The 17,477-nt window shown below is 61.6% G+C and overlaps 1 protein-coding gene across 1 annotated transcript in view; it reads left to right on the forward strand.

Annotated features, from left to right (window-relative positions):
• The window catches only part of LOC144993981 (uncharacterized), a 32,935-nt gene extending 18,145 nt beyond the window's left edge, over positions 1 to 14,790 (forward strand). The window contains exons 4-5 of the mRNA XM_078950094.1: positions 12,296 to 12,877; positions 13,895 to 14,790. Of these exons, the coding sequence (XP_078806220.1) occupies positions 12,296 to 12,877; positions 13,895 to 14,731 (1,419 nt within the window). The 3' untranslated portion in view covers positions 14,732 to 14,790. The remainder of the gene's footprint in view (positions 1 to 12,295; positions 12,878 to 13,894) is intronic.
• Positions 14,791 to 17,477: the final 2,687 nt, after the last annotated feature.

A 17,477-nucleotide genomic window follows, 5' to 3' on the forward strand; every position in this document is an offset into this window, starting at 1 on the left:
CGCAGCAGCCCCTCCGTGCTGGCGCGTCTCGCAGGCCGGCAAATCCTCTTCTCCTTCCCCGTTCCCTCCTTCTTCTCCTCGTCTGGGGATTTCTCCTTCTCCTCCACCCCCATCTTCTGATTCTGCAAAGTTTTCCGATACGCAGCAGGCGCCCGAAAGGTCCGTCGCAGGGAACGCGGCTTGCTTCTCGAGCGGAAGGAGGGAATGAACGACCCAGCACAGTTGAATCACGGCCTCGTTGCGGACCAGCCAGTCGCGTTCCCGAGAAGCCTCGACCGCAGCGCACTCCATGAGAAATGCGCAATGGGTAAAAATCACCCGACGGCACTCGGAGCACGACAGCTCCAGCATGGAGCTTTCGCAGCGCCGCACCGCCTGCACAGCGGACCAAGGGGTGTATCCGCAGAGCCTCATCTCCCTCACAATGGCCCGAGCCACGACGCCAAGGTCCTTCGCCTCCCCCGGCTTGCAACAAGGACAAGTCGGGTGGCCCACGAACCTCATCTCACTGTCTGGCGAGCGCGGGACCTCGCGAGCGTCGTAGAACTCCTGAGCCCAGCCCGGTTTCAGTTCGTTGCAGGTGCCACAGTTCCGTTTGCGCATAACGAGCCAGTCAGATCTCAAGATCTTGTGAAGAACCGGCGCGAAAGCCACATCGACGAAAAAGGGCCCGAACACCTCGATCCCGACGGTTGCGTGTTCGCCCCGCCTGAGCCACTTGCTGGCAAGGTGCAGCAGGCCATCGTCATTTTTCTGCTCGAGCACAAATCGTTTCAGGTCGGGCAGGTGAGAGCAGACGTGAGCTGCGCTTCGCAACCGGCCGAGTGCCGCCGCACACTGGTCCACCTCTGACAGCCAGGTTCCGTATTCCGCCGCGTCTCTCAGGTGGACGCTGCCACGGATCGAGGCGAGGCAGTTCCGCACCGTGTAGTAATGCGCGGTCTCGTCCCCGTCCTCCGGGTTGATGCCGCGACCGTACCTTGTCTCGTGCGACAGCACGTAGGGGACCATTCGGCCGGACGAAGCCTCCTCGAAGGTGACCGGCCTGACCGAAATGGATGCCGAGACCCCATCAGATTCCTGGTGCACTGGCTTGTACACCAGGGCCCTGCGCAGGAAGCGCGCGGAGGAGCAATGCGGACAGGGGTCATTCCGGCCGTCAGGTTCAGCGTCGACACCGCCGACCGTCAAGTAATCGCAGTCCACGTCCATGGTAAGGGGGGTGGTCGAGTTGGGCCCGCTGCCGGCCGCGTTAAGTATCTCACCGTGTCCCGTCCCACCCCCATAGGCACACCTTCAGAACGCGAAAAAGGAGCCGGCGGCCTCAAGCCGGCGCCTCGATGCCTGGGCCTCCGTGAGCTCACCGCGTGCCTTGCTCAGGCTGAGCTCCAGAGAGCCTTCGTTCCTCACGACCTTTCTCAACTGAGAGATCAGTAGGGATCTCTCGTAAAGCAGGCTCTTGACGGAGATGTCGCCGATTCCGATTAGGCTCTCGAGAACCGCCAGGTCGCTCCTGATGTCAAAGTAGGCGTCGTTCAAGTGAAAATCCCAGCTCCACATGCCGGAGCCTGCCTCATCGAGAAGATCGCGCACGTCTTCCACGTGCCCTACGAGGACCCTGTCCCGACCTTCTGAGCTTCGAGGTCTGGCTCGGGAAAGTTCGACGTCCAGCATCCTGAGCGTCCGGGCGCAATCGTCCCCGACGCGCCTGGGCACCAGCAAAGACGCCTTGACAAGCAAGCGACCCACGTACGCTCTTGCCTCGCTCCACGGCTCGCCGTGGCTCACCCCGGGTCTGTCCCGCACGATTTCCACAAATTCCAGCGGCGTAACATCCCTGGAAATCTTTGCGCACATCCCCCTCCACACCTCCATGTATCTCACGTACAGGTCGGTGTAGCGCTCCAGGATCATCCGCAGCGCCTCGCCGTCCGTGTAGCAGGAGTTCAGCGCTTCGCACACGGTCGCCGCCGCCGACGCAGACTCTCGACAGGACTCTCCCTGCCCGGACTCCCCACGCGTGCGATCGTGAGTCCTCCTCGCGGAAAGGCGGACCATTTCTCGGACCAGGTTGTTACGGCCCAGAGCAGCTTGAACCATGAAGTGCAGGCGTTCGTCGCCCGTGTCGACCCTCAGCTCGGGATACCTCTCCAGCACGGTTCTAAAGCCCAACATGAGCTCGGACACCGTTTTCGTGTAGCAGCCCAAGGTCCGTCTGTAGCTCTCGGCAGCGGACTTGCAGTGGGCGTCGTAGGCTTCGCACTTGAGGCACCGGGCAGGCCCTTGTGGTGGATCTCCCGGACCGAGGCCTCCGTCGCTCAGAGAGTCTTCGCGCCGGCGTCTTTCCCGTCTCACGGGTACCCAGGAAATGCTGTACTCGCGTTTGTCCGCGGGTTCGCCCTCAGGTTCGCCTTCGCTGCCTTGAGAGTGCACAGACATGCTCTCTTCGCTTTCGCTGCGCCTCAGGTTCACTAAGGACCTCTCGGATGGAGAGTCCAGATCGAGCGACTCGCCTTCTGTGTACATTTCTACGTCGTCTTGTGGGAACCTTCCGGCTCTGCGCTCGCCGCGCTCCCCTCCGCTCGTCTCACGCTCCCTGCGTTCCACGCTCTCCCTCCGAGCCCTTTCCTCATACCTCCGAAACGCAGACTCCACAGCCTGGACCAGCGTTGCCTGCTGCGATCCGCTGGCATGTCCGGCGGCCCGGCTCCACGCGGAGCAGAAAGTCGCGGTCATGTCCATGGGGTAGAAGCCTTCGGGAGCAGCTCCCTCGAAGCCCGTTTGCCTCCGAAACGTTTGGGAGGGGGCCGTTCGGGGCCAATCGTCCGCATGTGTGATAAGTACATCTGCTACATCTACGCGTGCCTCTGCGCCGGCAAAGCGGAACTCTCGGACGACGAGCTGGCCTACCTGTTCGGGACACGGGGTCGAAACCTGCGAGCCCGCCTTCATCCGCAGTGGCTCGAAGGCTACCGTTTGAGGTGCCGCCACGCATACGAGCAGGAACGTCGGCGGCGCCTGCGCCAGAGCCCCCTGAGCTCCTCGTCGACGCTTTATGCGACGCGGCTGGGTGACGGTGCGCTGATCACCGCCGACGAGGATGGAAGACTGCTGAGCATCCAGCGATTCGCGGAGCCCCGTCCTCCCAGGAGGCTGCGGCCCGCAGACAGCGCATTCGCCGTGTTCAGGGAGACCCTGTCTGTGTTCTCGGACGTGGCCTTCAGGGCGCTCGCAGGCGGTGGGGCCGAGCCCGCTTTGGTGATCTCGAAGCGCTCAGAGATCGAATCGGGCGGCTCTTCCCACTGGTGGCCAGAAACGAGCGTGGGCTACGAGGTCGAGGAGAGGGACGTGAGCGGAGCCGAGGTCGTCCCGGGTATCATCTACGCTTCAGATGGCCTGTCGCTCTACCAGGTGGTGTCTTCTTGGAAGGCTCGCGTTTGCCTCGTCTTCTCGCCCGACTGCCGCGAGGAGGTTGTCCGCACGCTCTGCGCCCTTGCCTTGGGCGACTGCGGGCTGGGGACGCGGTTCGCCCTGCGGTGCGTGCTACCCGGAGAAGGCGACCGCGCGTTCGACCTGAGGGAACTGGAGCCTAAAGATCCTTGGTTCCCGGGGCCCGCGCTAGGCCCCGGCGCCAGCGGGAGGCAGGGATTTCTACGGGAACTGGACGGAACGGCGGAAAGTCGCCACGGCGCATTCTCCGGCCTTGCGGCTCTGAGGGAGGTGATCTCCACGCCACTGGCGTTCTCGGTGCTCGCCGAGAACGACCACGTCGCCGTGCTGAGGCACCTTCTCAGGGATGCTCTGGTGATCGTGCCCAAGTCGAGTCCGAACGCCAGAAGGGGCACGGGCCGCCAGGACACTGCAGGTGTGAGCAGAAGCGGGAAGACGACAGCACGGGAAACCCGGGAGGCCGAAAGCAAAAGCGAGAGCAGATTGAGGACGAGGACAGCTGCGGAAGGCCCGAGCGGACGGCTCACCGAATGGTTTCCCAGCGGGCACTCTGTGCTGGAGATCGAGACAGGCACGCCAGGGGCGCCCCGCCTGCTGATATCCTCGCCGAAGGTCGTCCGAGGGAACTCTAGATCACCGTCTGCAAGCAGGACGCCCACGTTGCGTGTCTACAGGACCCCTCGGTACAGCGGTGTCATGCCGCAGGGCTTCAGGTCAGAGGCGTACCTCTTCGATCGGGCCGTGTGTCTGATCCCCGGGGGCATGGACGTGATCGCTCCTCCTCAGCTCGACGGCGCGAGCTGCGCGGCAGTGCTGTACGCGCTGGAAGTCTTCGCGAGGCTGGCGGGCCCAGACGTACCGACGAGCCTATGGTTCTCGGGGCCCTTGGAGTGGACAGAGGCGCGGGCACTGGTCCTTTCTTACCTACGCATGGAAAACGCGGGCTTCGAACGAGGTTCCAGGGAAAGCAGCATTCGCTTCGAGGCGAGCGACTGCTCCATTCTGTCGAAGCTCAGGCAGATCGTGTCAGAGCACGTAGCTGGCACCTGTCCTCGCCTAGCGAGTCTTGGGCCGTCCGAGTCGCCCGAGCGCCCGATGCACGAGGATTTGGAGGGGGACCTGGCTCTGCTGCGGGGCACCCCGAGCAGGGCGCCGCTCTCGGACGCCAGGGGCATCAAAGAGGCAGATCCGCCGGCCCGCGTGGATTCTCCGTCGATCTGCGAGAGGACCACGGGCCACATCGTCCTTTTCGGGAGGGGGCTCGGGCCGAGCTCTCGTTTCAAGTGGGTCACGATAGGCATACGCACGCTGGGGCCCGCCGACTTGAACATACTGAGGGTCTGCGGGGTGTTTCACTCGAGACGCGGCCGTCACAGGGCCCTCCTGAAGATTCCCGACACGCAGGGCGTGCGCCCGGGCTCCCGCGCATCAGGTGGCGCCCGTTGCACGAGGCTCACCGAGGACTTGCGCGAGATCGCCGCCTCCTCGACTATCCCGCCGCCCGACTGCTACTTTCAGCTGAATTACGCCCCGGAGACAGGGAGGGAACGTATCTGGAGCCGCTCCGGCCACGAACTGGAGCGCTTCCCGCTCACAGCAGACGCCGCGTCCAGCCTGGAACGGGCCGTGCGCAGCGATCAGGCCAGGGGTTACGAGGAGCGCAGGCTGTCGCGCATTTTCAGATCTTCCCGCCGGACGGCCGGGCGTTGCGAGCTGGAGCTGGCCGTAGACGAGCCTTTCGCTCGAGGCCCGTGTGGAGGAGAGCCCCCACACACGCGTTCGTGGCTCAGGTCGCCGGCGGCGGACCGACAGTGCCACAGCGCCATCGGGGACGGAGAGTTCTTCCCCACGGTCGAGGTGGCGAGGGCCGAGAAGGAGTCGAGCGGGAGCGTCTCGGAGGACGCCCTCTCCCATCCCCTGCGTGAATACAACCTGAACCTGGCGGCGAACGCGCGCCCTAAGCGCTTCGCGCTGGACAGGGCCGACAGGTGCCCCGGAGAGTGCGGCTCTGCGTACGAAGCCTGCCTGGATGAGGCTGTGATGCTGGGCCACTGCGCGAGAGTCCTGGCGACGAGGGGGGCAGAGAAGGACTTTGACGTGAGCGCCTGCCTGACTCGCTTCTACAGAGCCGTGCACCCTTGCGTGCCAGAGATGAGCCGGGGTGACGTGATGCTCGACTACGAGTTCGTCCTGCACGGACGGGGCCTTCTGCCCCCGGCGCACGCTCTCCTGGGCCACCTGGCCGAGAGCTGCAGACTGACCTGCCACCCGGCCTGCAAGCTGTTCACGCTGAGCAGGCACAGGGGTGCGTCTGCCTGGACCAGGGGAACGGACGCAGAGGTCCGCCACTCGCGCAGCCTCAGGGTCAACACAATCGGAGCCTTCCTCTGCTCCCGGGACCACAGGCTGGCTCCGCTCCTGGCCAGGTGCTGCGAGCCCAGACCCCTGAGCGCTTCCGAGCTCTGCCCCGGGAGCGAGCTGCTGCCTCGGGGGGATGAGGAAGACCTCCTCCTGAGGGCGTACTCTGAGACGCTGGGACCCGCGCTGGTGTTCGAGAGGGTCGAGACCTTCCCGGGCAGAGTTTCGACGAGCCTGGGGGACTGGAGCTTTCTTAGGCTGGCGAGCGAAGGGGCCTCGAGACCCGAGTCGACGGCGTCCGCCAGACGCCCCGGCATGTCCGTGATAGACGGGCACACGGTGGCGTTCGCTTCTGAGTCTCCCCTGTTCTACCTGAGGGGCAAAGGCCCATTGGTTCAGAGGCTGGAGTCCGTGGCCGTGGTCGCGGAGAACTGTTCGCTGTTCCGGACCGACGCGCTGACGAACGAAGACCCCGCGTGGCCTGCTCCCGAGCCGCTCGAGGCCAGGGCACGCATCAAGTGCCTGGACAAAGCGTCCGCCATCGACAAGATGTTCATGCGTCGGGGGCGCAGGGATCCGTTGGAGGGCTACGCCACGAGCGAGAGCTCCTGGGAAAGACTGAAGGACGCTCTGTGGACTTTTGCCAAAGTCCCGGCCGAGACCTCGCGCCCGAGCGACTGGGAGCGAGACTACCCGGTGTCCCGGAGCTCCAGGTCCGCGGGCCCGGAGGGCGCAGGGGTCGAGATCGTCAGATGGCTCTGCGGGGCTCCGCCGGAGGAGTTCACGCACCACGGCCGCCCCGGCGAGGGCCTCGGGCGTGTGGAGATGGCAGACGGGCACGCCAGGGCCCTGAACCCAAGAGAGTGGAGAGGGTTCGACGTGCTGCGATCGCGCGTTTTGACGTGCCCCTCGGAAAGAAGGTGGACCAGAGGCCTCTGCGTCGTCACGAATAGAGGCACCAGTCGGTTTCAGCGCGAATCTCGCATGCCCATCTCCAGCCTGATCGAAATAGCGGAGCCCGGAAGGTGGTACGCGAAGCCGGTTCCCGAGGACGACGGCCGCGAGCCGGAGGCCGACGGCGAAGAGGAGCTCGAGAGCTGGAGCTTTCGGGCCGAGGTGAGCTCGGCCGGAGAGTTCGCCGACTCGCTCGCGAGAGCCATGCTCTCGGGGAACACTCACGCAGAGCTGGAGATCAGATGCTCGAGACGCGGTCTGTACGGTTACCTGCAGCGCGCGGTGGCTTGGTTCGCGGGAGCCACGGGCCCCTTCAGGAGTCGCGCCGTAACTGTGTACACCCCGGAGGCAGACTCGCAGACTTTCGCCTGTCGCTGGACCCACGCGCTGCCGAGGGACTTGGACGTGCTGAGGAGCAGAAGGACGGGGTACCTGGTGTCACGTCCGGACGGCCCGCGGGAGGACGATGCTATCGCGCTTCTGGTCGAAAGGTCCAAAGGGGTCATACCGGTGAGACACTCTGGCAACTTGGTGCTGCATTCCGAGCCCAGGACCCTAAGGGCCGCAGCGATACGGGGCGATCCCGGCCTGCACGTGCTCGTCAGCGCACCCGAGGACGCCGAACCATCGGAGGAGCAGCAGGAGACTCTGCGAATGCGCAACAAAGATTCGCTCATGGCCTTCTGCGAAATGAACGGAGTGCCTGGGGGGATACGAGGCCCCGAGACCTGGAAGGACCCCTCGCCGTGGTCAAAGAGACAGCCAGGATCGTTTTGCTCAAAGGTGGCCGAGCTGAAGTTCAGGTGGGAGTCGGGAACCGAAGCGCCGCTTGAAGCGCCAGCTCGAGGACCTTGCGAATGGCTTCCCCGTCTACGTTCGAGCCCTCCGAGATGGCAGAGGAGCCCAGACGGTCGACTCGTGCTCAAGCGAGACAGGTTTTGGCATTCGGTGGACACAAAGGCGTCGCTCGTCGAGATGAGGCGCCGAGCTGCCTCCCTGACGCTCAATGCAGAGGCGGGAAATGCACAGGTGCAGACCGAGAGAGCTGAAAACGATGAAGACGAACGGGTAGAAGAGGAGGAGGATGAAGAAGAAGAAGAAGAAGACCAAGATCTAGAAGGGGTAGCTGTGGATGAAGGAGAAGAAGGAGACCCTGCGGTACCAACGCCCGCGCCCCTGAGAGTAAAGTGCGACTTTCGAGAGAGAGGCCTTTCGAGTATCCTCACGTTGAACTCTCGACTGGAAATCGAATTGGTTCCAGACGTCCCTGCCGTGGAGGGCCACGTTTTTTTCGCACCCGCTCCCAACCCGGCCTGGAAAAGGCATTTCGATCTGACGGAAAGAGGCAAGCTCGTACGCTATTACAGACCCTGTTCGTTTTCACCCCTGACGTATCACGTTCACACCGTTTTGACGTTCGGCTGCGGCCTCAGGCCAGTGTTTGAGCACGGATCGGCAGACCCGGCGGGGGATAAGATCTTGGACCTGGCCCTTTGCGCTCTGGCGCTGGGCGACGTGCTATCGACGGACGCGCCCCCGGGACGGTTCGGTGTCACGCTGGTGGTGCGCGGAGGCAGAGGGGAGATGCTGAAGCGCGCCCGAGAGCTCTCCCGTTGCGTGATCGTGACGAAGGCAGGGGCCTACGAGTTCGAAGAACTGCCCGAGAGATTGGACCGCGAGTTGGCCGCATCGCCGTCCTCGTCGAGCTACGGGGCGCGACCCGTCTACGGCGAACCCAGGCGGTTCCTCTCAGAGAGCGGAGCGGCCACGTTCGCTCAACTAACAACCCTCTGGCCTCAGGCGGGGCTCAGGTCAGACGTGAAGCACCCGTCGTGTTCGGGGGACCCGCGATGGATAGGACTCATGGTTTGTCTGGCCGAGTGGCAAGGTCACCGGCTCGTCGCGAACGCGCTGGTTCCGGGCGCCCTGGAAGCCCTGATGGCTCCAGAGATGAAGCGAGAGCCGTGACGGCTCGGAGGTCCGTGGCCGAGCTGTACGACAGAGCCTGTGCGGCGCGCCTGCTGGGCCACGCGGACGCAACGCTGCTAGAATTCGCGAGGACTTTCTCCGAGCCCCGCACGGCCGCCTCGACCCCAGCGGACCCGGGCGGAGAGCGAGTGAACGAGTTCACCCTGTGGCTCGCGGTGCGAGGCATAGAAGAAGGAGAAGCCATCGCCAGGCGGCCGGGCCAACCCCTCACGTTCTCCGAAGCCCTGGAGGTGTACGCGAGGCTGAGCAGGGAGTTCGGCACAATCTCGACCGAAGAGTCGTTGCTCGCGCTGGACTCTCTCAGGGACTTTTTCGCGTTGGTGCTGCGCTACCCAATGATTCCGAGGCTGGTCGCAGACACCAAGGAGTGCCCTGAGTGCTATTTCGAAACCGACATTACCCTGGACACTTGGGAAGAAACCAGGAGAATGTTTTCCTGCTGCCACTTCACGCTGAGGCACGAGGGCGCGGAGCCCCCCGTCGACCCGGACTCTGCCGCGTCGGCCGCGCTGGACTTGGCCAACAGCGAAGGCTTCGGGGAGGTGGCCGGGGCCAGGCCGAGCGGAGGCGCGTTTCCCGGGACGGAGCGGCCCGCGGAAGGTACGGGTGGTGGCCCGAGGTCCGTGAGGTTCCTCGAGCAGCTGGAGTCGATCAAGCGGCGGGACGAGATGGACAAACAGATAGCCCTAGGGAAAGAAGTGGTTCATCAGCTCCGATCGTACGTGCGCACGCTGGAGGAGCTGGAAGCCCCGAGGTACCTGAGCACCCATCCCGTGCGCTGGCTGCACCGCTTTTACGGTTCGCTGAACAGGAGCCGAGAAAGGGCCAGGCTCCTGGCGACGCGTTGCCCCGACCCGGCGAGGGAGGACTATCGCACGCGAGCGGGCCTCGAGGTGGAGCAGCTCAAGCTGTCTTTGGCCTCCGTTGCCTCAACGGGTACCAATGACAAACTGCTCTCATACGTGTGCATGGCCTCGCTGGACCCTGTCCGCAGATACACGGACAGGTACAACGGGACGGCCGAGAGGATCGTTCTGTTCAAGCACCTGGTGGCGTCGGGGCTGTCGGTGGAGACCTCGTGGAGCCTGGTGAGGAGCGTGTCTCGGGTAGCGAAGGTTCCGCTGATCGGAGCGACTTTGAGCGAGGGAGTGGACAGACAGCTAAAACACACGACAAGACCCACGCCCTATAACAGAAAGATCGCTTCTCTGGTCTGGCTGTTCGCTCACATCACATCGTACTGCACACTGCGCAAGCTTCCTCATGGATACGTGCTCATGGGAGACTCGCCCGAGGAACTGTCTCGGGACGGGATCTACGTGTTTGATGACGACCACGTTGGATTCAGGCTGTCTGCGAGAGGACAAAGAGGATCGGACTCGGCCCAACCCGTGGCCTCAGCCCACGTGCCCTTCGAGCGCATCGCGGAACTGCTTGCGATGCGAGATCGCGTTTGTGAGATTTTTCGCCGATAGGCTGGCGAGGGCCAACCCAGAAAGCTCGTACGACGCTTTGGTGCGATTCGGACACGCGCCGTTGACCGCCCTGGTCAACCTCCAGTGGAAGAGGGAGGCGCTGCAGAAGCTCAAATCGGATCGTGCTCTGCGATTCTTAGAGCTGCCTCTGGAGAGCGCGGCCCTACGGGAGCAGGACGCGTCCGGCCACGTGGAGACGAGAGAGGCGAAACGCGCGAGGCGCAAAGGGGTGGAATGGAAGAGACCTCTGTGCTCCAAGCGAAAGAAAGGGAGGAAACTGAAAGAGAAGAGATATGGGGATGTCTAAGGCCCTCCTGTGTCTTTGTGCTGCTGTGGAACGTGTGCGAGTTGCTGGTTCTATGTTTGTTGTTTTGTTTTGTTTTTTGTTTCGTTGTCTTTCGTTTCATCGTTTTTTTGTATCATTGGGGTGACATGGTTGGGAAAATAAAGCCGATACACCAAACCTGAATTTGAACAAGCGCTGTTTTGTTTTTTTTTCCGTTCTTTTCTTAAGGGGGGATGAAGGGGTAGAAAAGATGGCAAGGCATGCAAACCAACACATCAGACACATTTTCGTTGGAGATTTTATTGAAGGTAGCGTAGGTACAACACAGCAGAGAAACAACAGCCACGAGGTACAATGTTCAGCGTGAGATGCGAAGACATCGGACGAAAGGTAGCATGTCGTCATCCCACGCGGATTTGTCTGGATCGCTGCGACGAGGGCGACTCGTCGCTCACGCGGATTCTCTTCTCCTCGACCCTGCCTCTGTGGACCTCGTAAAAGCCCGCCGGAGAGGGCATCCCCCTTTTGCCTCGGGAGCGGCATCGGAGCGCGTTTCCATTTTCTCCGAGCGAGGCTCGGACTGGCTCGCGGCCCTTACTGTGGCCGGGAGGCATTTCAGCTCGCTGCTCTGACCCGATAGAGAAACGTAGTCGTCCAAGGCGGCCCTCACGACCAGTGGCAGGAGTCTACCCGGGTCGGCGTCGGCGAGCGCTCTCTGAAACTGAGGCCGTTTCACGTGCAGGTGGACGTTGGTAGAGAGCATGGACCACTGGTTGTGCCTGGCGAGGGTCTTGTCGAAAAACATGAGCACCAGGGTCCTGTTGTCGAACATTTCGCTCAGCACGGCGAGTTTTAAGTAAGGGAAGAAGCAAAGAGAGGCCATGATCACCAGAGTGTAAAAGCCGTCTCTCCTCGAGTGCTTGTCGCTTTGTTTGTTCACCATTTTCTTCACGAAGCGCTTGATCCTAGCTTCGGGTGAGCAGAAAAGGGTGGACACGGCGGCTGCGCTTTTGAGAGCGGCGTCCCTCACGGTTCCCAGATCTCCTAGGTCCGCTCGGACCCGCTCGCCGACGGTCCGGAACTCGATACAGCCCGCGAGCCTGAACACTCGAGAGGTCCATCGGCAGCGCTGCGACGGGACTTGACCCTCTCCGCGCTCAACGGTCCGGTACTCGTCTGCAAATTCCCGCGTGAGGATGGTGGAGAAAAGTGCAATCATGGCCGGCAGGCAGGATTTCAGCACCCGCGCCGATACGCCGCACTGGTCTTCGACCCACGGACCTCCGCGAGGTCCGCCCGTCCGCGGGTCAACTTCCAATGCTCCGTAGCCCACCGTCGCCTCCGTTCCATAGTACCAGGGCCCCCTGAAGTCAGGGTCCTCCCTGCGAAATGCGGCTAGCCCCACCACGGGGCAGGAAAATTCCCCCGACGCCGAGGCGTAAGAAACTCGGGCTGCCATAGCCCGCACGAGGGCGCAGTCGAATCCCGAGCACGAGTGCTTGCTGAGGTGCGCTGAGCATACGTAACAGCCCGGGATGTATCGGTCGTCAAAAGCGCATTCCTCCTCCACGCAGTGGCTCACCCACTGCGGATCGTCTATTAATTCTGAAGGCCAGCGGTCCATCGGCGCTTCCCTTAGCGTCTCTCGATTCTCCTCCTCTCCCTTCGTATTTCCCTTAGCGTCTCTCGATTCTCCTCCTCTCCCTTCGTATTTCCTTTCTCTGTGTTCTTCTCCTTTCCCTTTTCTTTGTTCCTTATCAATTTTTATTGCCTCTCTTCACAGGCGAGCAGGGGACAGAGCGCCGACCTCATCCTGGTGGACGAAGTAGGCTTCGTGAATTCCAAGGTGCTTCTGGCCGTCCTGCCCAACATCGCGTTCAGAGGACGGAAACAGGTTCACATCACCAGCCACGTCAACAACACGCCTTGGCTGAACAAGGTCGCGGACATCCGCGACGACCGGGGAGGCCCCGCTTACCACGTGGTGTCTCAGAGTTTCAAATGCGCATACCACGAAAGGGATCCGGGGCTCACCTGCTGCTGCCTCGGCGTCTACTGCCCGCAACACATTTCGGTGGACGGGCAGCTCAAGGAGCTCATGAACATGGTCTCACCCAAGGGTTTCGAGAGCGAGGTCACAGGCAGCAGCAGCACTTCGTCCGAGGACATCAAGACCGACACCACAGTCCCGTTCGAGGCTTCCGTCATCAACAGGTTCCTGTCCAACAACTGTTGGGCCCTGGAAGACGTGGCCCGATCGATCGTGACCAAGGCTTACTTGTGTCTGGACCCAACCTTCGGGGGAGGTTCCAGGTCCTGCGCCGGAGTGTGTTGCGCCGTGGAGATCGCTGGAGGCAAGCTAGTGGTAGGTCTCCCGCCCACGATCGGCGCCTTCCTCCTCTGTCCCCCCTAAACCGGACACCAGAAGATCTCTAAAAACGTACCCGTAATCGGGAGCCGGCCCGGGAAGAGCTCGCTCCTGGGGCCCGGGCTTCACGTCCATCAGGGTGCAGATGTACGCGCTCACGCGGTTCTCGTCCTGTACGCTGAGGGAGGTCTCCGCGTCTGGCACGGAGCACGAGATGAGCTCCAGGGCCTGTTCCCAGACCCCGCACTCGCAACTCCCCACGCTATGCCCCGACAGCTCCATCAGCCAGCCCGTAATGGCGAGCGCCACCACCGTGTGCAGAGAGGCCACGTTCCGGGAGCTGGCCTTTACCAGGGCCAGGTACTTTAGGGGCCCGCCGCGCACAGACTCTGCAGAGGCGAAGGCAGAGAGAACCATCTCCTCGTGCCCACGCCACTCATGCTGGCTCATGCAATCGTGCACAAAACGTCTCGGCACGCTGTTTCCGAGGGCAAGGGTCACTGCCTCCGAAAGCTCCACGGGGACGCGCGGGGCCGAAGCCAGAGCTTCTCGTCCCGAGTGCTCGTTCCTCGAACTCAGCACGTAATGAGAGACGAGCGAGTCTGTCACCAGTATCCTCGCGGGCGAGAACGACACCACCTGACTGTACGCCGTCCTCAGTTGCCCGATGTCCATCTCGACGAACAGGTCCATGTTGCGGCGGAACGAAGCGAGGGCTACCATGAACTCGTACCGGGAGAGTAGCAGCTCCCACGGCATGCTCATCAGGCTCAAGAGTTGTCTTCGAGCCCTGCGGCACGCGGGGCAGAAAGACATGTTGACAAAGCGTAACCTTAGTCTTACTCGAAGGGTGATATTGCAACAAGTGATGATGATGATGATAATGATGATGATGATGATGATGATGATTAAGAAGCTGAATGTGATCGTGTTGAGCGCCCAGCGGTTTCCTATGTGCAATTCGTTTCTCGCCACAAAGTACCTAAACCCGCTTTCTCCCCCGTCTCTTTGCAGATCATGTCACTGGACGAGCTGGAGATACGTGACCTAGATCAAGTCACCAGGGTGTACGCGGCCCTATTGAGCGCTCACGTCAGGCTGCTCAAAGTCCTTTTGCCCTCAGCGCACTGGAAAGAGGTGCCGGTGGTTGTGGTGTTTGAGCAAAACACCTACGTGAATGCGCTGGCCGACCTGAAGGAGCTGCTCGAACACGCTCTGGCACGCGCTGGCTTCAGGGTGCTCTTTTACAGCAAGTGGTCCCAGGTCAACTCCAGGTACATGCTGGGGAAACACGTCAGTGCCAAGACCAAACTGGCCATGGTGCTCAGCACCGTGTCCGCCATAGAGAGGGACGATCTGGGCTACTGTGAGTGCGTCATGTCCCTCGGCTGGGCCGTGCTGGCCGAGGCTGTGGGGAAGGGCAGAGCCGTGGAAACCACCCTGGGCGTCTCTCGGGGCGCCGGCTCCAGCACGAGAACCGGCTCCTCCATGGCCGTGCACATGTACAGGAGGTCGAGGAGCGGTATCAATTTGGCCACGGACGCGACCGCTCGAGCTCTGGAGATCCGAGACACCATCTCCCTACCCGACAGCAGGTTGGCCGACAGGTTGCACGCAGAGCACGGGAAGCGGCTCTTGGGCAAACTGAGGGAGGAAATGGCTGCCGTCTCGATCAAGGAGTCAGCCAAGGGCGGCGGGGGGACCGTGGTCACCGGAGGCAAAAAGTCCAAGGGGGGCGAATACACCAGGGACGACGTGCTCTCCGCGTTTCTGCTCCTTTGCCACACAAGAGACGAGATTCACGGGGGAGAGAGCTCCGTGAGAATATGCGGAGAGGTTCATTGTACGTGAAATGCAGCTGTGTTTTGTTTTGTTTCACCTCAATAAAATGAAAAGGGAAAAGGCTCAAACGCTTGCTGTTGCCGGTGGTCACGTTCCTTTATTTCATTTTATGTCCCCCATTTCAAACTCCCGGCGTTAGGGTTTCGAACCCATGCTCCCCCTAAACCTTTCACTGCACGAGCGTCGGGAGCTCTCGACAAACCCAAGCACACTGGTTATCAGATAGCAGAACCTTTATTGAGTCTCATAAGATAAAGATGGTAGCGAAAATGTGAACAGACACACACACAGCAAGCAGAACTTCAATCGTCGTCTTCAAACACGACGCCTTTAGGCTCAGAGAAGAGGGGGAAGGAACCCGGATCGAACCAGTATCCTTCTTCGTCGATGGCCAGGCCCAGTCCTCGCATGTGGTCTACAACGTCTGGGTGGTGCCACCGGAGTGCTGGGTCGTAGCGATCATAATTTTCTATGCTGCTGTCTTCCTCATCGTCATCGGAGGAGCTGTAGATCTCGCTTCCCGATGAATCGGACGGGGGCTCGAAATCGATCCGCGGCTCTGCGATCCCAGGGTTCGACGAGAGCTGGAGGTAAAGGACGCTGTCCGGTTCGGCCTCGGTCTCCTCAAGGCCCGAATCGCCGTCATGCTCCGAGCGGGCCATCTCTCTGGGCGAGAATACGGGAACAACACCGTCTCCTTCGGGACTGCGGGCCGTGGTGAACGATTCAGTGTCCGTTGTGACCGTGAAGGACGATGCCCTGGTGCGCGTCACATCCGAGGAGTACAAGTCTTGTTCTGGAGTGGTTGACATTGCTGCAGTGGCGGATGGGCTTGTTGTATCAGACTGCTTTCGTGTGAGTGTACGCTCCAGAAACAGACAAGTAGACAAGACCGAGGCTTCGTCTCTTCGCTCTTATGCTGCTTATGGGCTCAAGTAGACGGGAAAGGCTCGTCCGACCTCGTTCATCTCCACGGAACATAGACCGGAGCTCTGAGGTGTAAAGTGGTTCCGATGAAAATGGGTAGAAAATGAAATAAAATTTAAAAAAAAAATTATTACACACACTCTAAATTTCTAAATTCAGCCCCGTTGCCTTGCGCTTGTACGGGTGCTTGCTGCGACGCTCAGGACTTGTTTCTCGGCAGCCCCACGCGTATCCATCCTCTTCGCTGTCGTACTCCGATGGACCTTTCGAATCCGTGACTTCCTCGTCACCACAATAGATCGAACGGATTCCCCTGGCGAAGAGGCGCTCCACGGGTTTCAGGTCTCGACGGACTGGAGGGGGGAAGCCAGGCCAGCGTCTTTCGGATGGGTCGAGGTCCCAGTTAGCCAGACTCGGGCTGACGGGGCGAGCGGCATGGCGGTGCTGGACTTTCACACGATCCGTTGCCCCGAGCCTGAGGTTGCCAAAGCTTTCCCGCAAGCGGTCTCGCTCATCGCCACTCTCGTCGTCCTCGGTCGATCGGTCGCCATCCTCGCATCTCCGCCCCGAGTTCAACCACCCCCCGGCCCTTCGATAGTCCCCGACGTCCGGGATCGTCTCTCCCTGGGGCCGGCTGTCTTTCTCGCGCTCCAAGAGCTTGCGTATCACTTCGTAGTCGTGCCGCGACGCCTCGTTCTCATCCTCGTTGTCCTCCTTCCCCACCACCTCGTCCTCCCGTTCGTCCTGTTCGGAAATCGTGTCCTTCACGCACAGCTTTATCACGTCTTCCGCCGACTCCCCCAATATTCTGGACTCGGATTTCGAGTAGGCGTACCACCCGGCCCCGTCCGGGCGCTTGCGCACCTGGTACTGGACCGTGCAATCTCTGCCTCGCACCCACACGTCGCACGCAGCTTGCTTGAAGACCACGCGGTAGCTGCCAAAGCGGGTGCTGAGCATGGACCTAATCGTTTCTTCCTTGTCTTCGAACTTGGGAGGGTCCATGTCTTCGGTGGAGCGAGAGCTGATCACGGCGGCCTTCGCGGGTCAGCGTCCAGGGTTAATGAGCGGCGGTTTCTGCGCCCAAAAGACCTGCCATGCTCAACAGTCGGAGAGAAAGAAAGCGCAGGCGAACGCCAATCTCGCGAACCGACTGTCGCGCAGCCTGACGGAGAGGCTCAGCTCCGAAAACTCTTCTCGAACCAGCCACCTCGCCCCGAGGAGATCCACTCTGCGCCAGAGCTCATCCAGAGCCGGGTCCCCCTCCACCAAGGCGAAATACGTGGCGTAGAGAGGTGCGAGGATCGAGAGCAACTCCTGACCAGAACGTATCTCTCGAGCGGAGACGTCGCATTCCTCGACGGGGGCCTTACGATTCTGGGGAGGTGCGGAAGCGAGGCCGCCGCTTTGCTTCTCCACGGGCAAAGGGTACCTGGCATACAGGTTGTAGAAGCGGCCTCGGCTCAGGCGGCACGCGTCCCCGCAAAGCCCGATCAAGGCTGAGTGCGCAGCGCTCGAGTCCTCGGTGAGCCGGGAGCACAGCTCGGGCTGCACTTCCCAGAGAGCCAGGGCGTCCGTGAGATTTCGGTGCCTCAGCAGAGACAACTTGGCGTCTTCGAAAGGCGAGTCGACGACGACCAACCTTCCGTCGGTGGTGAGCCAGAAAGATTTCATCCCGAAGACGTCCGAGAGCCTTCCCTCGCAGCAGAATTCGGGATCGCCGTCTCCCGACATCATTACGCGGTTGAAGCGAACTCTTTCGAGATCTGTTAAAACTCCCGGCAGGCACGCGTCTCTCGGTCGCGCCGCATCGCTGACGGGAATCTCG

This window comes from Oryzias latipes, chromosome 7, assembly GCF_053564925.1.
Source record: "Oryzias latipes strain Hd-rR chromosome 7, Olatipes_Hd-rR_3.1".
Taxonomy (NCBI): domain Eukaryota; kingdom Metazoa; phylum Chordata; class Actinopteri; order Beloniformes; family Adrianichthyidae; genus Oryzias; species Oryzias latipes.